This window comes from Sphaeramia orbicularis, chromosome 17 (assembly GCF_902148855.1).
Source record: "Sphaeramia orbicularis chromosome 17, fSphaOr1.1, whole genome shotgun sequence".
NCBI lineage: Eukaryota > Metazoa > Chordata > Actinopteri > Kurtiformes > Apogonidae > Sphaeramia > Sphaeramia orbicularis.
The window spans coordinates 13,779,574-13,804,903 of NC_043973.1; the positions used below are offsets into that span (position 1 = coordinate 13,779,574).

Consider the following 25,330-nt stretch of genomic DNA (forward strand, 5'->3'; position numbering starts at 1 on the left):
TTTTAGAGAGTGACCAAATGTTATCTGAGGAAAGTAAAAGTTTCTTCAATTTGAGCAAATTTTACTCAGGCAAATTCCCTGTGCACCCAAATAACAGTGATATAGGTGGTCCAGTAGACTCCTGGAATGTTAAATACAACATCAATATATATCACGGTCAAAGGTTTCAAAGGAGCTTTGATGAATTACTGCAAATAAAAACACCGCACCAAGTGTCCCTTTGAGAAAGCACATGTGCAAGTCGTTAGTGGTTCCTCATTTTGATATCAACGTGTGAAACAACACTTGTGTGTGTTTTTTTTCCTTCAGTCATCTTGAGGGTAGAGATTGTATGATGACGTGCTTGCAAGGTGTCATTCAGAATAACTTTGATCTCTGTAGTGGAGGGGGAACAAACTTTCGTTTCAGCCTCAAATGTGTGTTTTGGCCCGTGCGTAATTGTGCGTAAAAGATCAAAAGCACATGATGACACCGTGCGCTACTTCTGTATTTTCTAGGAAGGGAACACATTTTAATGAAAAGGAAAAACAAATGCCATGAAGCATGCTTATTTATATCACTGTTGTAAATGTTTAAAAGGAATCTATTCAGTGGAAATGTCTTGAATTTGAAGATCCAGTTGTGCGTAAAATCAACTTCACCGTACTTTTATGGTGTTGATTTGATTTGATTTACTTATTTATTTCGAACATGCAAAGAAAAAAAATTAAAACAAAACAAAATAAGCAAAATAAAACATTGAAATGGACAGAATCTATCTTCAGCACATACAAGTCTGAATATTATAAGAAGTATAAACTTATTTAATCCTACCCCTCAGTGCTTTTACACCTTTATCACTAACTTGATACAAGAATCAAACAATATAATTTTCCTAATTTTGGCATCGAACCACAACAAATACATAATGCAGTAACTGAATTACGCACAACAATATGATCATGGCAGTACAGTCATACAAACAGACTCAACAATTCAACCATTTTCTTCAATAATTCCAGCAGATTTATCAGTGCAACATCATCCATAAACAAACAGGCCTCATTGTCATTATTAAATACTGTACCTCTCAAGAATCATTTTTTTTTTAAATATCTTTTTTAAACTGAATTATGTTTGATATTTGTTTTATCTCCACACACAATTTGTTCCATAATTTTACTCCACAGATGGTGATACAGAAACTTTTATGACTCTTTAAATTTAACTTCCCCCTTAAATCATAGCCTCCCTCTCTTTCACAAAACATTTGTTGAACTGCTTATTGAACATGTGTTCTGCTGCTATGAATGTTTTCTTTTGGATTTAATTATTTATAAGCTTTAGGGTGGGCATCTCTGTGTATATGCCCACACATGAGGTGAGATGGCTTTACATTTTTAGTCCTTAGTTGCAAATGTGATGATTATCCAGCTGGAGGTGCGCAAACACTTACGGAAATCTCGCCAAGTGTCACCAACGACACCTGCCTTTTTTTTTTTTTTTTCTTTTTTTTTTTTTTTACCAAAGCAACTGGTTTCCACGGTTTCCATTATTGTAATTTAATGGATTCATTTACACGCACTTAACCTCCCACGGTGAGTGCGTTTCCTCTAGAGATGAGCTCCTAATGTATTGTATCCACATTTCTTGCGTTTTCATTCATTAAACCTGACATATCTGAAAACAAAATCGATCCTGCAGCTCGTGTGGAAGGACCGAGCGCTTTCCAAAGTTGATTTGAACGTTTATTGGCAGACATGAGGACAATAGACCTGAATAAAATCTACAATCGGGTTCACACCTTGTTAACACCACCATTAGTCTCCCTTTACATTCGCTGATTGGTGATTTACATTTGCGACCAAACAGCATGTTTACTGCTGTTTGCTGAGGCTTCGGGGGCTCTGAGGAGACACCGGGGGCATTTGATATAAAAAGTGCAGCTTCCTTCAGCCATCAGTCACTCCGACTTGGAATTGCTGTCTGACTGAGGACCACCATGCACCAGAAAACATCTACTCACTACTTTGAGATGCTGCTATTTGGGATCGGATTGGTCACGTTGCTGTGCGCCACGGACGCACGGCCTTCCCTCAACTACCTGGAGGATCACTTCACCGTGGAGAACGAGTCTGAGGAAGTGCGCTCAGCTGCGATCAAAAGACTTTTGGAGGTTTTTGGGATGGACGACACCCCTGCTATCCACGGACACAAGCAGCCCCCTCAGTACATGCTCGACTTGTACAACACAGTGGCAGATGTGGACGGTGTGACCAAGGACCCTTATCTGTTGGAAGGAAATACTGTCCGGAGTTTCTTTGACAAATGTAAGACAACTTTTTTTTTCCTGCATGTAAATATAATGTAAATGCTTCCAACTGACAAATGTAATGTAGTATTAGTGTGTTCTGATGGTGTCATTTCCATTTGCAGTGCACAGTGAACAGGTGGAGTTCAGGTTCAACTTGTCCACTGTTTCCAGAGCTGAGAAGATCCTCACTGCTGAGCTTCATCTGTTTAAGCTGAGACCTCAGGCGACCCTGACATTTAACAGACACCATTTCTGCCAGGTATACAGACATGGGCCAAGCACTTTAACCCTTTCCTGCATGAATTATAAGAACCTTATAGTTGAGTTGTTTTTTGGGGGGGTTTTTTTGGCGTGAAAAAAACAATGAGATTGAGGGTTTTTTCCATAGATTTACAAAAATGTCCACTCAGCTACACCATGAATTTTATTCTTGAAGCAAAGAAACATGTATTTAACCCTTTCATGCACTGTCCACTCCAGTGGACAGTTCTTCTCCAGCTGTTCTCTTGTATATTAATGGGTTTTGTTGTTTTAGTTCCATATCAGCCAACACAGTGGACGCTTATGCACCATCCCATACACTGTAATTCAGATCATTACTGTAACTTTGCTGTTCTTGATAAACCTGATCTGCACTAACATGTTTGAGTGTAAATCAATTGTTATTTGTTAGACAAGAAGGTTTTTTTTTTTTTTTTTGCATATTATCTCCATGAAGTGAATAATTACTAGCATTAGAATATGTTAAAATGTGAGAAGACATCAGATTAGCAGCATTAAAAAAGTTTTTACTTCATTGTTTTCATATCACTCTCTGATATTGGGTTTTAAACACGTTTCTTTACTTCAAAAATTAAATGCATGGATATTTTTGTAACTCCATAGAAAAAAAAAACTCGATCGCATTGTTTTTTTCATGGCTAAACACTGAAGAAAAAAATCTTGACTAAGGTTCTCATAATTTGTGCATGAAAGGGTTAAAACCCAATATGATAAAGTAATATGAAAACAGTGAAATGAATCCATGTTTAATGCAGCTAATCTGATGTTTTCTCACATTTTAACATATTCTAATACTAGTTATTACTCACTTCATGGAGATAATATGCAAAAAAAGAACAATTAACAATTGATTTCCACTCAAGAACCAATCAACAACAGCAAAGTTACAGTAATGGTATGAATTGCAGTTTATCAGATGATGCATAAATGTCCACTGTGTTGGCTGATATGGAACTAAAACAACTAAACCCATGAATATACAAGAGAACAGCTGGAGAAGAACTGTCCACTGGAGTGACCAGTATGTATGAAAGGGTTAAATCTGTGCAAATGACTTATACACTAGCGGAAAAAAATATTAGACCATCAAAAGTCATCAAAAACAATAGTTATGCACTGGGAAAAATCAAAATCTACTCATTTCTAGTCGAAATATCTCATCACACTTAAAATAAGACATAACTAGCTAAACAGTGAGATATAAGAACTTATTTTTCGACAATAGATCTTGAAAATGTTATTTTAAGAAATCTTACCGAGATAATTTTCACTTGTTCCATTGGCAGATTTTTACATTTCCAAGACACAATAAAGTTTTATAAACAGTAAATAGATGTAATAACTACAGGTGTATAACTTTAAACCTAAAATGCAGAAAACCTACACAAATGGGTGCTTTTATGAAACTGGGTACATTCTGGTACCTGACACTTTGCCAGTTTTTTTTTTGACTCAATAATAAAAGGTAAATTTAAACATATTTCCCCCCAGGATGTACCTAATGATGACCTTAGATAAATGCAAAAAATTATACTCTCGCTCTGAGCCATCCCAAAATTAATTAAAAAAAAAAAAATCTTCAATTAAGCAAAAAAAAAGAAAACGAAAAAATCTGACAGTGGAACACGTGAAAATTATCTTGGTGAGATTTCTTGACGTAACATTTTCAAGGTCTATTGTCTAAAAATAAGTTCTTATATCTCACTGAAAAGTTACTCTTCAGGTGATTATGTCTTTTTCTAAGTGTGATGAGATATTTTGACTAGAAATGAGAAAAAATACACTTGGTAAAATTTTGATTTTTTCCAGTGTGCAATCAAATACTAACTCCTATGTGTATCATGTGACTAAAACAGACAGAAAAAATAACATGGAATACCTAAAAGCACTGTTTTTGGCAGTACAATGCTATAGATATTGATATAAGAACTAAAAAAAAAATGTGGTTATTATTAAAAAAACAAACAAACAAACATGGAAAATGGCTAGATATCAGCTCTGAAATTAAAGTCTTATGAGCTATTTTTGTTATCATTATAACTGTCCAAACAAATGTACCTTTAGTTGTACCAGGCATTAAAATGAACAGGAAATAGAAGAAAACAAGGGTGGTCTAATAATTTTTTCCACGACTGTATATTCCCACGTTCCACAGCCTTTTACTTTTACTTTACTTTTACTTTTATTGCATCTTATTGTCTTTCTTCTCCCCATGAGTTTGATAGCTTTAGTTACTGTTTAGATTACAAACAAACATCCACTTACTCCCAAAGGAAAACCACATATCTTCAAGTTTCTTTAATCTTCAGTATTTGGATGTTTAACCCTTTCATGCATAGTGGTCACTACACTGGACAGTTATTCTACAGCTGTTCTCTTGTATATTCATGGGTTTTTGTTGTTTTAGTTCCATATCAGCCAACACAGTGAACACCTATGCATCATCCCATACACTGACATTCATACCATTACTGCAACTTTGGTGTTCTAGATAAACCTGATCTGCAGTAACATGTTTGAGTGTAAATCAATTGTTATTTGTAAGACAAAAAGTTTCTTTTTTTGTTTTTTTTTTGCATATTGTCTACATGAAGTGAGTAATAACTATCATTAGATTATGTTAAAATGTGAGAAAACATCAGATTAGCAGGATTAAAATGTTTTTATTTCATTGTTTTTGTCTCACTTTCTGATATTGGGTTTTAACCTTTTGATGCACTAACCATGAGAACCGTAGATAAGATTTTTCCCTTGAGTGTTTTTATTCCTCCATAGGCATGAAAAAAACAGTGTGATCAAGTTGTTTTTTTTTTTTCACGGAGTTACAAAAATGTCCATGCTTTTAATTTTTGAAGTAAAGAAACGTGTTTAAAGCCCAATATCAGAAATTGATATTAAAACAATGAAATAAAATCTGACATCTCACATTTTAATCTCACATTTTAACATATTCTAATGCTAATTATTACTCTTTTCATGGAGATAATATACAAAAAAAAAAACAAAAAAAACTTTTTTTCCCTAACAAATAACAGTTGATTTACACTGAAACATGTTAGTGCAGATCAGATTTATCAAGAACAGCAAAGTTACAGTAATGGTATGAATTACAGCGTATGGGATGATGCATAAGTGTCCACTGTGTTAGCTGATATGGAACTAAAATAACAAAACCCATGAATATACAAGAGAACAGATGGAGAAGAACTGTCCACTGGAGTGACCATTATGCATGAAAGGGTTAAACACGTTTCTTTACTTCAAAAATTAAATGCATGGACATTTTTGTAACTACATGAAAAAAAAAAAAAAAAAAAAACTCAAGCGCAATTTTTTTTTCATGCCTAAGGAGGAATAAAAACACTCAAGAAAAAAATCTTGACAAAGGTTTGCATAATTTGTGCATGAAAGGGTTAAACTGGAAAATGTATTGTCACAAAGCTGAAAATACACCTGTTCTTCTGAGCTTGTGAAAAACTGACTTTAAAGATACGTGGTTCTAATAGGACAGCAACACAACAAACATAAGGTGATGTTATAGATTGTGATACTTAAATTACCAGCAGTTTCTAAAGTACTTTAAATGAGCTCAACCTTTTCTCAGCATCTATAGCAGTAAAATGAACACACATTAATGCAGCAGGAAAATTTAACAAGATCATAATATATAATGTAATAATATATAAGTACATGGGATAATTCTAACATATAAGGAAGGTTTGTAATCTAATTTATTTGCAGTGGATTTTTTTTTTTTCATTAAGTTAAAGATCTTAATACTGCTTTCTCACACTTTATTTTTTCTATTGGATGTTTGTAAAATTCTTCTGTTTCCTTCAGGTCAGTGTTTATCAGCTGCTCAACAGCAAATCCAACAGCACACAGGACAAAAAGCTCTTGTCTTCTCGACTCATCCCAGTCCACTCCACTGGTTGGGAGGTTTTCACCATTACACAAGCAGTAAGTTAACACTTTTCCTTTAACCCATAACAACCCAGTGCTACTTTTGTGGCAGTTTCCAAATGAATGTTTTTCTATTTCTACCTTTCTTAACTGATTTATCACTAATTTTTAAAATAATATTGTCCGTATTTTGCATTTTTTGGTGTAAATCATGTATTGTCCTACATTTAATTCACAGAGCATGTAGATGTTCATGAAAACTCAGAGTAAATTCAAAGTTAATTATGTCAAAACAGAAAAATGAAGAAAAAAAAAACCTTTTTGAGCAAAGATATTGATAATTGAATCTGAAAACAAGTGTCTCCATCCACTGTCATTGATCCAACTCCAAATTTTTGTCTTTGTTTCAGTGTAAAAAAACAAACAAAAAAAACCCCATTAAATTATGAAAATACTTACTTTTATAAACTATCCCAAAAAAAAACCCTGAAAAAACTGAAATTTAAATTTAAAAATGTAAGAAAATTTAATGCAATTTTAACAATATTATTCCTCAACTTCTCATTTCTCCACGTGTATTATGGATCAGATCTACAAAGACACTAAACACTGAGGAACAGGCAGAAAAATTGTTAAAATTGTGCTTAATTTTCTTTAGACACTTCAGGTTGTTCATATTTGTTCAAGTTATTCACATTTTAGTGTTACAGGAGAGTTTGTAAATGTAAATATTTTCGTAATTTAATGTTAGTTTTGCCACCAAAACAAAGAAAAAAATTTAAGTTTTTAATTCTAGATTTTTTTTGGCTCAATTCAAGATTTTTTTTACTTAACTGAAGATTTTTTTTTTTTTTTGGCTTAATTCAAGATTTTTTTTTTACTTAATTGAGGATTTTTATTTAATTTTTTTTTTTACTTAATTCAAGATTTTTTTTTTACTTAATTGAAGATTGTTTTTGGCTTAATTCAAGATTTTTTTACTTAATTGAGAATTGGTTTTGGCTTAATTCAACATATATTTCTAACTTAATTGAAGATGTTTTTTTTTTTTTGCTTAATTCAAGATTATTTTTTTTAACTTAATTGAAGAATTTTTTTTTTTTTTGACTTAATTCAAGATTTTTTACTGAATTTGAGATTTTTTTTTTTTTTTTTTGGCTTAATTGAAAATTTTTAAACTTAATTGAAGATTTTTTTTTATTTTTTGGCTTAATTGAAGATTTTTTTTAGTTAATTGAAGATTTTTTTTTTTTTTGGCTTAATTGAAGATTTTTTTAATTTTTTTTTTTTGGGCTTAATTCAAGATTTTTTTTTACTTAATTGAAGATTTTTTTGGGAGGCTTAATTCAAGATTTTTTCCTTAATTCAAGCTAAATTTTTTTTTTTTGGCTTAATTCAATTCAAGATTGTGGCACTTGGCAAAAACATCCCAGGGGCCGAACCGGACCCTTTGGCCCGTGGGCCGCATGTTTGACACCCCTGTATTAAACAGTTTAGATCAGTAGATGGTTTGTATCACTGGTGGCTGTTTGGGTCTCTATAGGTTAAATTGAAAATTATTTTATTTTATTTTTTTAACTATTATCATAAAAATACAGTAGAACAAAAAGTAAAATTCAGCTTATACAAACCTCTTCACAAAGGTGCGTTCCTGGATGCTGGATGAGGGCAGTAACCTGGGCCTCCATGTGGTGGTTCAGACCCTCGGTGGAAGTCCGATGGATATGAAGCTGATCCGCTTCGCTTCGGGACGCAATCACCATCAGAGCAAACAGCCCATGTTGGTGCTTTTCACCGATGATGGCCGCCGCTCCTCAAAACCTCTTGAAAGCACAGGTGAGATTTGTTTTACATTATATTACAATTTCAGTAATTTAATTTAATTTCGTTGTACAGATGTATAATGACAGTAAAGGCATTCTATTCTATTCTATTCTATTCTATTCTATTCTATTCTATTCTATTCTATTCTATTCTATTCTATTCTATTCTATGCCTAGTGATAATAAACATACTGTTGACATTTTGCTAAGCAGCACTGATCCTAAATATGGGACCTCATCCTCCACCTCAATGATAAACACTTATATGATGTTATTTACAGCTAACAGGACATTTGCTGGGTCATCTATTGTCATCATAATGCAAAAATACTGTCACACACATAATAAATCATCATTAGAAAACCATCTATTGATGACAGCAGTCCATGTTGTGAGTGTAACCTCTCCAAAATATCAAAACACCAAAGAAATAGCTGTGATATAGTGATAATAATGATATGAATTTACCTGTTTACTTAAGCTGGAGAGGTTTTCTGTTGTGATGCAATGACATTTCTGAGATTTTCTGAAAACATGAAAACCCAACAGAAAGGCTTATTTAAAGTAAGATCTACTATATATTAAGAAATTAAAGTTTCATATGTTACATTTCATATGCTAATGTGAAGTTTTAGCTGGAGTCTGTTTCACGTGAGTTAGCATTATTAGCCAACATCTTCTGACATGAATGAATGAATGAAATTTTATTATTGTGTCCTGCAAAAGAATATGTCCAGCCCTTACATGGACTAATAAGACCCCAAAAATACAAACCAAACACCAAATACCAGACAATAGGCACAATAGATATAAACAAGACAATGTACTGACCTATTTAAACAAACACATCTGCTGCTTTTTCCAGGCTTTACAAACAAATAATGCTAATTTATATACATTTGAACTAAACAACTATTTCATCTTGTTATCATCAGTGCTCCAGAACATATCAGGATTTTGGATAAACATGTCAATAACCCTTTCATGCATAGTGGTAACTACAGTGGACAGCTATTCAAAGCTGTTATCTTATATATTCATGGATTTTACTGTTTTAGTTCCATATCAGCCAAAAAAGCGAACGTACCATTGCTGTAACTTTGCTGTTCTTGATAAACCTGATCTGCAGTAACATGTTTGAGTGTAAGTCATGTTATTGTTATTAGACTAATTAACTATTTTCTTTTAAACATTTTTTTTTTTTTTTGCATATTATCTCCATGAAGTGAGTAATAACTAATATTAGAGTATGTTAAAATGTGACAAAACATCAGATTAGCAGGATTTGAAAAAAATATTTCATAGTTTTCACACAGAATATTAGTAAATGCAGGTTTCTTTGCTTCAAAAATTAAACTCATGATGTCCAGCTGAGTGGATATTTTTGCATTTCCATGAAAAATCGGTTCATAAAAAAAAAAAAAAAAATCAGTTGCAGTGTTTTTTTCATGCCTAAAGAGGAATAAAAACACTTAGGAAAAATCTTGTTTAAGGTTCTCATAATTCATGCATGAAAGGGTTAAACAAAGAGGCTCTCAGTTCATCATATAGAGGACATTCGCTAACTCCATTTCTAAGCTAACAGCTGTCTCGGTTCCATGACAACAGCCTGTACATGGACTTCAGTGTTTTTGGACTAGGGTTGTTTCCTTGTTTCTTTTCTTTCTTTTGTTCTTCAGTGCCTCTTTTCTCTTTCCCTCTACAACAACAACGACAACAGTGTGTAGTGCCACATACTGCGAGATAAGTCTGTTTCTATTATGATTTGACTCCAACACAAACTTCACATGAACGCGATTCTCAAATTAATAATGTTCAGTTTATTTTAATGCTCTTTTAGTAATTTGTTTATTTTATTTTATTTATTTGCACATCATAAACAGCAAGAGAGAAAAAAACAAAACAATAATTTTCATGCAAGTAATACCATTGTGCAGGACAGGATAGAAGCCAAAAACGGCAAATCTAAATACCTCCCCAGAAATAAACAATACACAGGGAAAAAAAAAAAAAAATTACTGAAAGAACAATCTAAAGTAAAAACAACAGAAATACAAATCAAATGATATGCAGCCTTACATTTTTTCGTAAATTTCTTAAGATTAGTCCTTTTTTTTTTTTTTTTTTTAATTGAAAAGTTATAGGACATTCAGTTTTTGTTAGCAGTGTAATTATTAAGTCTTTACAGTGAACATGCTACATTTTATATTTATTTATCAGATGTTCTACTTCTTAGACATCTAAATGCCATTTCAAAATGAGGAAAGGGTGGGCGAAACTATTTAGAAAGACGCCAAATAGAACAGAACAGAATAGTATGATGAATGAATGAATGAATGAAATCTTTATTTCAAACATGTCAACAGTGAAATCAAAACAAAAATCAACTAACAAAATATAAGTACTGGTACATAAATGATTGATAAGCAAACAAATAATGAAATCAAAATGAATGAATAAATAAATAAATAAATAAATAAATAAAAATAAAAATAAAAATAAAAATAATAATAGTAATAATAGTAATAATAATAATAATAATAATAATAATAATAATAAAACAAATGAAATGAAATTATACATGCTCGAAAAGGAGTAGGAAGAAAAAAAAAACGTATGTACTCCTACCCCCAATTTCTATTCCTTATGATCACTATATAGCAAGTATTATTTTGTATGAATATTAATATAATACTAATATTAATACTAATACTACTAATACTACTACTACTAATAATAATAAAAACAATAACAGTAATAATAATTGTAGTACAAAAATATCATACATCTTTTTTTCCTATATACACTAATATGATAATACCCATTTACAACTTATCCTACTAGATATTAATACCAGATATTAATTAAAAAAAAAAAAAACAAGAAAAACACACAAACAAAACATGATAGTAGCAAACAAATGAAAAAAAAGAAGCAAAAATAGCATCAGTACAACACTCAAAGGCAGTGGAACCTGAAGGTAACAACAGTCAAGTGGTACATGTATGAGAGCATTTTCCTACATATCCAAACAAAGAGACTTAAACAGCAACATCCACAATAATTACAAAATGACTTTTCTAATCTGGAGCAAAACTTAAAAATGTCTTCTTCAATTTGTGCATTTAAAAGGATGTATAAATCCACTATAATAACAAAATATAGAACATTATAGAAGTACAAATAATATAAGATATTACTGTAGTTAACTGGTTATCATGATAAGAAGATACTATCATATTTATTGATAATTGTATTTGGAGTAAATATTTAAAGTGCACATAAATATTATAGTTCATATTAAAAACGGTTGATTATGCAAATCTGATTGTGTGAGGTGACTAAAAAAGTGTATATGACCGGTTTGTATGGATGTTTTTTTTGTGTTATTGTAAAAAAAAATACAGAGGAAAATGTGTGTTAAAGTAAAGGAAGCGGATCTAGTTTGATTACACTGGTCTACAAGGAAAATGCTTCCAGAATAAAAGTAATGAAATTTTACCACATGAGAGTCACTGATAAAGAAAAATCAAGTAAAAAAATGTTGTTTGGCTGAACTTTCCAAGACACAGCCTTGGGTCAAAATGTGAAATTCAAGAATTAACGAGAGAATGGGTTTGACTCAAAAGGAATATTTGTCTCAGAGCTACAAGATCTACTTCAAAAAACTGTCTGCACATTAGAATGCATTTACTTTACAGGTTCTATTTAGTGGAAGATTTATAAAACTATTATATGAATGTACATAAACCAATATACAGGGTGGGGAAGCAAAATTTACAATATTTGGAGGCAGGGATTGAAAGACAGTGTATGACCAATTAGTTTATTGAAAGTCATGAGAATTTATTTGCCACAAGAAAACTGACACAATAGAAAATTTTTTTATTCTATGTGTCCTCCTTCTTTCTCAATAACTGCCTTCACACGCTTCCTGAAACTTGCGCAAGTGTTCCTCAAATATTGGGGTGACAACTTCTCCCATTCTTCTTTAATAGTATCTTCCAGACTTTCTCATAATAGTTTTGCTCATAGTCATTCTCTTCTTTCCATTATAAACAGTCTTTATGGACACTCCAACTATTTTTGAAATCTCCTTTGGTGTGACGAGTGCATTCAGCAAATCACACACTCTTTGACGTTTGCTTTCCTGATTACTCATATGGGCAAAAGTTTCTGAAAAGGTATGGATAATAGTGTTAGGTATGATTATGACATCAATATATGTTTGGTTTCAAAACAATTGACGTAGTGCCTGCTGAGAAAAAACAATTAAATGTTCATTGTAAATTTTGCTTCCCCACCCTGTATATGTGTAATAACACTTAATCATATACCTTGAAAACATCAGCAAACCGGCACTTTTGTCATTTATTTTCCAATTAATCTTATTAAAATACGTAACATTTAGCGCATTTAATCTCTGAAGCAGATAATTTCTAAAAAATTGTAGACCAGTGTAATTAGTTTGTAAAAAGGGGGTGGGAGTCAATAAGTTATACTTCTTCCCACTCCTTTTTGAGCGCAGAAAAATTGTATTGATTTATTTTTTTGACCATGTTGTATGATTCTTTGTTATCTGATGATTCTATGCGCTCAAAATAAACTACAGTCTACTCTTGTTAAACCGCCCGCCGTTGTACCGCCATTTTCGCTCACCGCCAGCCAAAACCATTGCACAAAAATCCCCAATGCATTATTCCATTAGCTACCGCCATTTCCGCCTATCGCCATCCGCCAGCCCAGTTCCATGCACAAACAACACTTATACCATTGATTTCCCGACCGTTATACCGCCAGCGTGATTGCCATCGAGTACACATAAATTTTAACAATGCACTGAAACAAACGCGCCAGACGCTGATCGCGACAAGCTACGAGTAGGTCTACGGACGGGCCACCGTTCATTTATCGCAGAACACTCAGTAGGTCAGGATGTCGGGAAGAGGACGTGGGATTAAGCCAAAGCCTCAAGATGATGGGGTGTCATTTCCCGACACGGTATAATAATGCTTAAAATGTTTCCCCACTTTAAATGATCCCTTACAACATAAGAGAATCAAGATTTATTTAGAAACGCAATTAGAACGGGTTAACGGAGGCAGCATAGACATCATATAGTAAAGACATGCACATTATGGACACAACCCGTTGTAACGCCATTTTCGCTATACCACCAATTTGGCCTTGAACGGAAGTTGGCGGTATAACGAGAGTAGACTGTACTACTACTACTACTACTTTTCCTCCAAATCCTTTTCCTAACAAACTCTTCCCCTTCCTCCTCTACCAGATCCAAACGACGCCACATCCAACCTCCCCCGGCCCCTGTTGTCCAGTCCGTCATCCCGCAGCGTCCGCTCAGTGGACGAAAGCGAAGAGGAAGGTGCGTCCATGTCCTGCCAGCGTTTACCCCTGTACGTGGACTTCGAGGAGATCGGCTGGTCAGGTTGGATCGTGTCCCCGCGGGGTTACAACGCTTACCACTGTAAAGGCTCCTGCCCCTTCCCGCTGGGTCAGAACATGATGCCTACCAACCACGCCACCGTCCAGTCCATCATCAACGCCCTGAAGCTGATCAAAGGCATCGACATGCCGTGCTGCGTACCTGACAAGCTCTTCTCCATCAACCTACTCTATTTTGACGATGATGAGAATGTGGTGCTTAAACAGTACAACGACATGGTGGCGGGAAGCTGCGGCTGCCACTGACTTCCGTTCAGAAGTCACTACTTTTGGGGTTTGGTCCTTCAACAACCAGCTGCCCTCTGACTCTGTTATGCCAAGTCCCACATGTGACATTGTAATATATGTAAATAACCAAAAATTATAATATATGGCAGTGATGGACATGATATTTTGTGAAAGATGTAAATGTGTATATTTTATGTTTGTGTTTATTATTATAGTCAGAATAAATTGTTGTCTTTGCTGCTTTGGGCGTCTATATGGTGTACAGTTACTGTTTTTGGCTTGTGTTATGTCATATGTTTTGTGAGTGATGTGCTGTATTCTTGTGGCTGTACGGTTTGTGAAAACAATTTTCCTGTGAAGGACAAATAAATCTATCTATCTAAATGTTGTACAGAAGGTCAAAGTAGTGTTAGATATTAGTGTATTAAAATATGTTTTTAATAAAGTGTTATTGAATTTGTGGAGTATTCAGATTCTTTAACAGTATTAATAGAATCCTGTGAAAATACTCACTGCACCTTACATAAGAAAAAGCATGTAGATTTTATCTGCCCTCTCAGTGTTTTACTATTCGGCTAAAATTTGCTTACAGGTCTTATTTATGTCTTTGTGCATAAGAAATCAATATAAGTGAATCCCTAAAGGAACTTTGTGTTGGTAAATGCAAGTTGTGCAAATTTACAGGATTTCAGTTCTGTTGCAACATGTTGATGGTCATATGAACTATGTTTTCAGGTCAAAAATGAATGCTATATTTTCATGTCACAAATGGCCAAGTTATATTTTAAATGAATTTACCTGAAAAACAAATATTCTGTTCTTTTAGATTCTCCAGTTTAAGATTTACAAGATTCTATCCTACATATCATATGTTTTATTTTTACAGGTTGCAATATGGAGTATGGTGCTGATCCATCCTGTTTATGTTACGCCAATACATACATTAAGAATGTCACTTGTCACTTTTTAAATCAACAGTTTTCTAATAATAAGCATTTTTATCAAGAAATAACAATTCTATATTGTTATTTACTCTTTAGTATGATGATAAACTATACAATAAATAATTCTGATCCTAGTTTTTGCACAGGGATCATTTGTTGAAACGGTGACTTGGCTGCCGAGCATCAGTATGATGGGATCTGTAACAACCATGTCACATCCGTCCACTGACACATTTTGTGTTTTTGTGTCAGCTGTTATTGTTTTAGACCCACAATACTAACATTTATGAAGAAGAGGAGAATTAGCAATAGTAAGTCTATAAGTTTATTACTAATAAAGTACTGGTACTGACCAGATCATCATGGGTAATGTCACGTCCGTCCACCAGCAAAAGTTTTCACATACATGTGCTATTCAAAATCCAATATTTCTGAAAATATAGTTTCCACTGTCAAATAATATCAGTAGTCTGAGCACAAATGTATTAGCATTATTTCAACACAGTTCTATGCATTTCTTATGAGTTTTTTTTTTTTCTTTTTTGACAAAAATGGCCACTCATTTGACCCCCTAAGTAAATTTTAGCCGTGAAATATTTCGGACCAAATATTGACCAAATATCAAATACGCTTAAAACAAAAGCTGTCTCCCATCAAAAACCCTCTTTGACCGTGACAAAAGCCTGCCTCTATAGAGTGTAACCTGAGCAGTGACCGAGGCGTTGGCCATATTAGAGTGGCACTAAAGGGGGTTGATACCACTTGGCATGATGCTGGACGACAGCCCTTGCTCATTGTCAGAGGGGCTGCTATTCACAATGGAGAAAACGATGAAATGCTGCCATTATCATGGGAACCAAAGGGTCCTGTGGCAGATCGACACCCGATCTCCTCTTTGGCTCTGGCTTTCTTTTGTCCCAGCATTTCATATCTTGACATAACCACGCACCCTAAAAAAGCACTTATACCTCATGGTGGAGCAGCAATGGACCTGAGAGCTGCTGTTTGTATGCAGACATGGGGAATAAACAGACCATCTTTACAGCACAACAGCTAGATGCGTATCAGGTTGGTGTTAACAGTGTGTGTGTGTGTGTGTGTGTGTGTGTGTGTGTGTGTGTGTGTGTGGATGAATCTACTGAACTCACTCATTTATAAATGAAGTTTGTCCTTTTGACACTAGTTACCGACATGATCTGCGTTGATACCGAGCAGCGGGTCACTGTTTTCATTTATTTTGTCTTGTTTTACACCTCCACCCACTGTACCTGGACATTTACCATCTGATGTCCAGTAGTCAAACAATGTAAATGACTGCTTACTAATATAACATCAAATGAATAGTTTAATATGAATGATGCAATCTGTTTTTGTTGTTGTTTTTGCAGAACTGATCGGTAGCATTCTGTTTGGATAGATTTTGCAGAATATTTGTAACATTTCAACAGAGGAAATTGAATATTATACTACAACAATAATGTGGAGGAATGGTGAAAAAGTCATTGATGTTGAACATATTATCTTTTTATGTGTGCATGTGATGATTCGTGAAAACACAAAGTGAAAAACCTAAAAACTGTCAAAAAGTCACAAATATTCTGATCTTGCCTCTACAGGGGTTGGACAAAATAATGGAAACACCTTAAAAAATCAACAAAATATAATTTAATATGGTGTAGGTCCGCCTTTTGCGGCAATTACAGCCTCAATTCTCCGAGGTATTGATTCATACAACTTGTGAATTGTTTCCAAAAGAATTTTAAGCCATTCTTCAGTTAGAATACCCTCCAACTCTTTTAGAGACGATGGCGGTGGAAATCGACGTCTTACTTGAATCTCTAAAACTAACCATAAATGCTCAATAATGTTGAGGTCTGGGGACTGTGCCGGCCATACGAGATGCTCAACTTCATTTGAATGTTCCTCATGCCATTCTTTAACAATTCTAGCTGTATGGATTGGGGCATTATCATCTTGAGGTGAAGGTGTTTCCTTTATTTTGTCCAACCCCTGTATCTAAATAATGGTCCCCAATTTAGCAGTCTTCTGTATGGATCTGCTTCAATACATTGGTTTTTTTTTTTCATAATTTCATGTCACTGTACTGATAATGTGGCGATGTCTTTGCAGGACTGTACTTACTTTACCAGAAAAGAAATTCTCAGGTGAGTATATCATTAATTCTGCTGATATCAAAATGACTCTTCTGCAGGGACCTCAGCTTTTCTACCTTCTACGACCTACCAGCTGTACTTCAGAAGAACATGTCAGTTATGTAATTCATAACTAAAAGTACACTTTTCCTCTTCTAGACTATTCTACCGCTATCGGGATTTGGCCCCGCAGCTTGTTCCTCTTGACTACACCAACCACCCAGATGTGAAGTTACCATATGAGCTGATTGGCAGCATGCCAGAGCTGAAGGTAGACCCACTGGACCTCCACACACAAACTCACAGACTCGCTCTCCCTGTGTCTCCCTAATCCATTATTGATAGCGAACTAATCGACAGAATTCTTTGAAAGGTTACATGTTATCTGACTCCTCTAAAATTAAAGAATGCTGGTGGGTTCCTTAGAACACACACTTGGAAATAGGTCAATTATATGCCTCAATGACAGCGCGGTAAACAGGTGGCAGCGCCGTCCCCTGACCTGCCCCATGAAAAGGGAGAGTGAGACTGTGAAGATTATACTTTGTACTTGTAACTGATCTCAGAGATACAGTTTTACAAGGCACTCAGAGAAGCCCTTTTTTTCCCTTTGTTCAGGACAACCCGTTTCGTCAGAGGATTGCTGAGGTTTTCTCTGACGACGGCGAAGGAAACATGACCCTGGATGACTTCTTGGACATGTTTTCAGTGCTGAGTGAGATGGCCCCACGTGACCTTAAGGCCTATTATGCTTTCAAAATTTATGGTAAAGCGTTCATCTTTCTCATTCCCTCCGGTCCATGGACCACACTGTGAAAAACAAAAATATAAAAAAAAACGGTATTATTCCAGCAGCAGGGGTGCTGAAAAAATACTGTAAAATAACGGAAAATAACCATCTCATAAAAATACAGTAATTTTCCACAATTAAAATGCAGTTTTTTGCCTTAACTTTACATGAGATTTTGCATATTTTTTGACTTTTTAATGTTTAATAAAGAATATTTATGTAAAACAATCAAATTACCAATAAATAAATAAACAAATAAATAAATAAAATTTTCAGTGAGACTAAGTTGTACAATCCACTGATAAAAACTGTATTTGGACAGTTTATCAGTGCTTATACATGTTATACATTCACAAAAATACATTTATTCAACATTTTTGTTGTGAAACCTCCCATAATTATACAAGATATTTGTCAGTTAACAAACAAGTCTTGTTAAACTTACAGAACAAATACTTCTTTTATGGTTAACTGTCAGTAATTTTCTTTTATTATTATTATTATCATTTTTTTACAGTATTAAACTTTAAATTAACAGTTTAATCTCATGAATAGAAAAGACATATTTGTGAAATTATGATACATTTGCAAATGTATTTTAACTGTATTTTTCTGTGAAAAAAGAAAAAAAGTTTTTTTGGTTATTCACAGTTACAGTTTTTTCATGTTATTTTACATTTGACAAGTAAAATCACAGTCAATTTTTTGTCATTTCATTGATATTTTCCTGTATCTTGAAAATACAGGAAAAATTTGTAAAATAAACGGTGAAAATTCTGTTAAATTACAGATTTTTTTTTTTTTTTTTTTTTTACAGTGTATGTTGAGACTTTTAAACAACATCTTAAGACACTCTTGTTTAAGCAGGCATTTTAAATCCAAACAGGCTCAGGGCTGCTACAAACTGATTTTACTTAATGTATTTATTGCATTTTAACTGTATTTTAATTGCATTTTAAATTGTATTTTAAACCAAATTTTAATTGTCTTGCACTATAAAGCACTTTGTGACTCCCTGTCTGTGAAAAGTGCTCTATAAATAAAGTTTACTTATTTACTTACTTATTAGATTCCCAACATGTTTTTAACTAGAGGCAAAAAAGTGCACAGTCAGATAAGTTCCCTTTATTGACCCACTAACTACATCAGTTTAACCCTGATAATTACTTAAATGTGTCTATTGTTCAATAGTATTCATACTATTTCAGCTCTTTATTTTATTGTTTTTGGCAACAAACCATTTGTTATATTCAGGTAGTGATGACAAATATTGTAACTAATTATTTTATGTATGTGTTACATTAAGCTACATTTAGCCGTTTTTTACTTTTTCTGTCAGCTGTTAGTGTAACCTTTTTGTTTTAGCATTTATCTGTTACTTTTAGTTCACTACATGAAACATGCATTATGTTTAGCTAATTATCGTATTTGTTATGTTAGCTTACTGAAGAATTTGTTACTTTAAACAGTTTACTTGTTACTGGCATGTGATATGAAACATTAAGTGTTACATTAGGATAATTTTATCTTTTTTTTAAATGCATTTTGTTAGCTTAGACTTGAAAAATTTGATAAGTTTAATTTGTTTTACATTATATTGAGATGCACTTAAACTTAACCAACATTATTCTTTATGTTAGCTTACATTTTGAAGACTTTGTTAGACTGACTCTTTTTAACATGTATCTCTACTTATGTGAAATAGGTACAGATTTGTTTGCTAACTAATTTTTATGTACTGTAAAGTGCAAAATGTGTTAAATACTGTCAGCTGATGTATGTCCATGGCCAGTTTACTAATAATTGTATATTTTCTACAAATTATTGTGTTATCAATTTGCAATCCTTTTATTTTCTGAAAAACAAATGCATATGTACTCATATATATATATATATATATATATATATATATATATATATATATATATATATATATATATATATATATATATTTTTTTTTTTTTTTTTTTTTTTTTTTTATCCATTCACCTTCACAAATGAGTCTAGATAAGAGTAGGTAGGCTTCCTGTAGTGTACAAGTACCCCTGCTTCAGAGACACTGATATAAAGTATAAAATAAAAAAATATAATGTCAAGTTTTGGAGGAAAAAAAATCCACTTTCAAACTGTTAATTATTAATTTTCCTGTCGAAAACAAGGCTCTTTTGTATTGTATTAATGACAAGGTAACATGGTGAAGGGTCATAGAGCTGTAAGCATGACAGACTATGTATGGAATGTTATAAATGATTCATCAGCCCATTATAGAAGACGTTATAGCGGCAAACACAATGTTGAAACCAGTCTGTGTTTTGCACCATTCTCCCTCTAATTAACAGCTGCTGACAGATGTACATACACATGACCTCAGTCATGGGTCAAGGAGGCTGTTCCTCTATGACCGATATTAATAAAAGACAATAAACAGGAAAGATCAGGGGTGTCAAACTCATTTTCTTTCAGGGGCCACATTCAGCCTGATTTGATCTGCAGTGGGCAGAACCAGTAAAATAACAGCATAATAACCTATAAATAATGACAACTCCAAATTTTTGTCTTTGTTTTAGTGCAAAAAAACCCATTAAATTATGAAAATACTTACTTTTATAAACTATCCAAACAAAAAAGATGTGAATATCTTGAAAAAACTGAAATTTCTTAAGAAAAATAAGTGCAATTTTGACAATATTCTGCCTCAACTTATCCTTTCTACATGTGCATTATGGATCGGACCTACAAAGACACAAAACACTGAATAACAGGCAGAAAATAGTTAAAATTGTGCTTAATTTTCTTTAGACATTTCAGGTTATTCACATTTTATTGTTACAGTATAGTTTGTAAATGTAAATATTTTCATAATTTAATGTTATTTTTTGTACTAAAACAAAGACAAAAATTTGAAATTGTCAATATTTTTAGGCATAGTGTAATTATTTTTTCACATCAAACTGAGAGGAAAATATTGAGTCATTATTTTTTGTCGGTTATTCTGCTGTTATTATTTGACTGTTGATCATATTGGTCTGTATGTGGAACCTGAACTAAAATGAGTTCCACAGCCTTGACTGTGGAATTTTTGCATTTTGCAAATTCATCCCACGGGCCGCATTGGAACCTTTGGTGGGCCACATTTGGCCCCCGGGCTGCATGTTTGAGACCCCTGGGATAGATCATGTGCTGTAAAGGTACAGCTGGAGCCTGTATAAGGATAAGGAGGCATGGGTTCACATAAGAACTGGTCTTACTCCAAAAGATGTCTACGTGTAACCCTATGCAACCAAAAATGAGAATAGAATATGTAATGTGCATGTCGTTGTTTTATCTCTGTCTTCCAGATTTTAACAATGATGACTTCATCTGCAAATCTGATTTGGAGAAGACACTGAATAAACTGACACGTAACGAGCTCACGGAGGATGAGGTGAGGATGGTGTGTGAAAAGGTGATAGACGAGGCTGACCTGGACAATGATGGCCGTCTGTCACTAGAGGACTTCCAGCACATGATTGTACGAGCGCCTGAATTCCTCAGGTATTCCAGCGGAAATCTTTTATTTACAATATGAAATCCAGACTAATGCTGCCTTCATGTGCTTAACGGAAAGATGATTCTTTCCACTTGGGAGTTCAAAATTACCAGTGTGTTGTGTTCAAGTGCTTTTGTTGTCATAGTGAAATGTAAAATGGCTGACACACAATTTACTGTGACCTGCTACTTGGGTAAAACAGTTTTGGACGTGCTCATTAATCTGCTACAGCATTTTTTTTTTTTTTCATTCATTCATTCATTCATATGGCAGGGACATATATTATATACACTAACATATGCAAAGATGAACAACCAATCACGCTCACATTCACACCTGTGGACAATTTAGCTTAACCAATTAACCTATTAATTAATTATCTTTGGAAGCCAGAGTACCAAGAGAGAGCACACACACACACACACACACACACACACACACACACACACACGGGGAGAACATGCAAACTCTACTTTTTTTTGTAAAATTGTTTTTTGCAAATTGTGCATGCTATAAATGTGCAAAATTATCAGCTAACAGCAGCTGGACGTTAATAAAAACAGTGTTTATCATTCTAGATGAATCCCTTGTTGCTCTCTGCCATGTTGAAAAGTTCAAAAGTTATTTTCACTTTGTCAACTCATATATCAAAACCTTTTCCCCAGTTTCCCAATGGAAAATATGACATTGCATAGGGGTGTCAAACTCATTTTAGTTCAGGGGCCACATTCAGCCTAATATGATATAAAGTGGGCCGGACCAGTAAAATAATATAAATAATAGGATAAGAACTTTTGAGTAAAAAAAAAAAGTAAAATTCTGTATTGAAAATGCTTACATTTATGAATTGTACTCGAACATAACATGAAGAAATATGAACAAACTGAAAATTCTTAAGTAAAATAAGTGCAATGTTAACAATATTATGCCTTTGTTTACACTGGGTTACAAAAAAATGTTTTTTGCAAGTTGTCTAGGTTTTTTTCAACTGAATTAGGACCATTTTGCACCGCTAAATCCAAAAATGACATCTGTTTTTCTCAATCAGGTCAGGTTTTTTTGCTAATTTGATTTTGAAAAATTTGATCTTCTCACAAAATATAATAATTAATACCAAAATAAGTTTGGTAAGCACACTTTATGAAACTTGAGACTTGATTCCTGTTAGGTACAATGGTGTATTCACCGCAGATGTAGCAGAATACGTCAGGCTTTTTTTTGCAAGATCTTCTAGTCGAAGCCATTTCATTCACCTGTAATATTAAAAAAAAAACATTAATCATAAATTGGCAAAAGTAAAATCTTCAGAACTTGTTTATTGCAAGAAATATGAAAGAATTTTGTATCATATGATGTGAAAATGCCCATAAATGTAAGCAAAAATGTTCAAAAGCCAATATGTAGCATAGTTCAGAAAGTTGACCTGATTGAGCAAAATTAATGTGATTTTTGGATTCAGCACATCAAAATTATCCTAAATCAGCTAAAAAACTTAAACAATAAATTTGTTGTATACCAGTGTTATCATTTATACATGTGAATCTCTACTTACAGATCACAGTGGATCTACAAATACACAAAACATTTAATAACAGACAGAATATTATTACATTTCCACATACTTCTCTTAAGACATTTCAGATATTCACATTTTTTTGTTAAAGGCTAGTCTGTAAATGTGAGCATTTTTGTGTAATTTTATTTTTTTTTACACTAAAACAAAGAGAAAAATTGGCAGTTTTCATTATTTATAGGTTATTTATGATAGTATTTAACTGGACTGACCCACTTTAGACTGAAATTACCTAAAATGATTTTAACACCATAGATTATTAATATTTTCAGTGCAATTTTTGCATTTCACAAATTCATCCCAGGGGCCAGACTGAACCCTTTGGCGGGCCGGATTTGGCCCTCGGGCCGCATGTTTGACACCTGTGCCATAGCACATGAAGGCAGTATAACTCCAAGTACAAACAGAATAAAATACACATTTCCTATATTCTCATATCATTAAGTGATTTTTCTTATGTCTGTTCACAGCACCTTCCATATAAGGATATAAGGAAGTGAAGTGACCTCATGCATGTAAACCCTTCAGTTCAGAAGAACAGAGGGATGAACTGACACTGCAGAATGTGTGAAATGTGAGAGATTACACCTTATTTTGATATAAATGTGTGTACTTTACTTCATTAGACCCATATTTTGTATAACTGTTTATATTTAGGTTATTAATTAGGATATAAACCCCTTCAATAATCCCAGTATCCTGTTGTTTTCAAAAAGTGTATCCTCTCTTAACTTTACTGGTAAACCCCACATCTCATTGGTTCGCCACTTATTTTCCTTTATTCACATCAGCCCACATTTATACCCCATTCATCAAATATTAATAAACAGGTTAGTAGAAGTTAACCACCTTTGGCTTATCTTAATACTCTAAAATGGTGCGCTACTTGAGAAGAGAAATGGCTCCAGATTTTTTTTTAAGAGAACTGACCTCAGATCAGATCAAGTACCCCATCACTGACTCACTACAGTCTACTCATGTGGACGACAAAGAAAGTGTTTTTAGCATCATTAAGAATATAAAAATGTTGTTTAAAAAGTCAAATAAATAATTATGCCCCTACTATTTCACCAATTGTTCTATTAACTCAGTGGTTTTTTCCACACTGTATATTGTATATTGTATATTTTGGAACTTCATCCTACTTGTTTATTCTCTACCTTACTTGTTAATTTATTTTATTCTATTTTATTTTATTTTTTACTGCATGCTTCTGACTTACTCCATGTACTATGTATGCATCAAAACACTGAAGCAAATTCCTACCAATATGGACCCTGTTTACTTACATGGCAATAAATATGATTTTGATTCTGAAACATGATTCTGATTAGCTCAAGCTTTTTGTAGCATTAATGAGCTAGCTTTAACTAACAATGTCACACATACGTTACTTTTAGCTGCTTTGTTACTAATGTGGCTTACACTTGGAAGAATATATTACTTTAATTTTATTTACACTTTGCTTACAAATGCATTAAACTATTTTATTATTAATATTACGCTTACACCTTGATGGACCAATCTATTAGCTTAACCTTTTTTTTTTTTTTTTTTTTAAATATCTTTTTATTTCACACAAGAGAATCCTCCAGATACAGTACAAACATAGTCATACTGGGTCTCACTTTTTACAATTCTCCTTTGTGCATTCTTCCCATCTCCCATCCCTAAAGAAATAAATCAACTAAACACACACAAAAGTAACAGGCCAAAAATATAAATGTCTAAAGAGAGAGAAAAAAAAAAAAATAATAATAATAATTAAGAAATAAGAAATAAATCAACTAAACACACACAAAAGTAACAGGCCAAAAATATAAATGTCTAAAGAGAGAGAGAAAAAAAAAAAAATAATAATAATAATAATTAAAAAAAAAAAAAAAATCATCATCATCATTCTCACAATAACATTAATAAGGGTAACAACATAAGCATGAGCATGATTATGCATGCTGTAACATAAATAGCAATAATAGGGCAATATTCATGATCTACAAACTCAAACTTTCTCCATACCCAAAAGTAAAAGCAACCAAAATTCATTAAAGAGATGGCCCCGATTGTATTTATCCAAAGTCAGTTTCTCTAAAGGTAAAAAAGAAGACAGCTGATCATGGAAGATCTTAAAAGATGGAGGGGAGTCATTCTCCCAAAATAAAAGTATGCATTTCTTTGCAAAGTAAGTGATCAAAATTAGTATCCTGCATTTTTTATGATCTAACTGTAACTTATATGTGTCATTTAATAAATATAAACTGCTACTTAAATCAAATTGTAAATCCAAGACTGATTGAGTGAAAGAGTGAACTGAGCTCCAATAACTTTTTAAAAGGTCGCAGTCCC

General features: G+C 33.2%; 2 protein-coding genes across 2 annotated transcripts; both read left to right on the forward strand.

Moving 5' to 3' along the window:
* Positions 1–1,717: 1,717 nt before the first annotated feature.
* Positions 1,718–14,506, forward strand: admp (anti-dorsalizing morphogenic protein). The gene is made up of 5 exons (XM_030159469.1): positions 1,718–2,309; positions 2,416–2,552; positions 6,416–6,535; positions 8,122–8,314; positions 13,595–14,506. The coding sequence occupies exons 1-5, from the start codon at positions 1,982–1,984 to the stop codon at positions 14,011–14,013; spliced, it is 1,197 nt and encodes a 398-aa protein (XP_030015329.1). The 5' UTR covers positions 1,718–1,981; the 3' UTR covers positions 14,014–14,506.
* A 1,450-nt stretch (positions 14,507–15,956) lies between these two features.
* Positions 15,957–23,561, forward strand: cib3 (calcium and integrin binding family member 3). Its single transcript, XM_030159481.1, has 6 exons — positions 15,957–16,007; positions 17,070–17,104; positions 17,252–17,363; positions 17,711–17,858; positions 21,221–21,416; positions 23,455–23,561. The coding sequence occupies exons 1-6, from the start codon at positions 15,957–15,959 to the stop codon at positions 23,474–23,476; spliced, it is 564 nt and encodes a 187-aa protein (XP_030015341.1). The 3' UTR covers positions 23,477–23,561.
* The last annotated feature ends 1,769 nt before the right edge of the window (positions 23,562–25,330 follow it).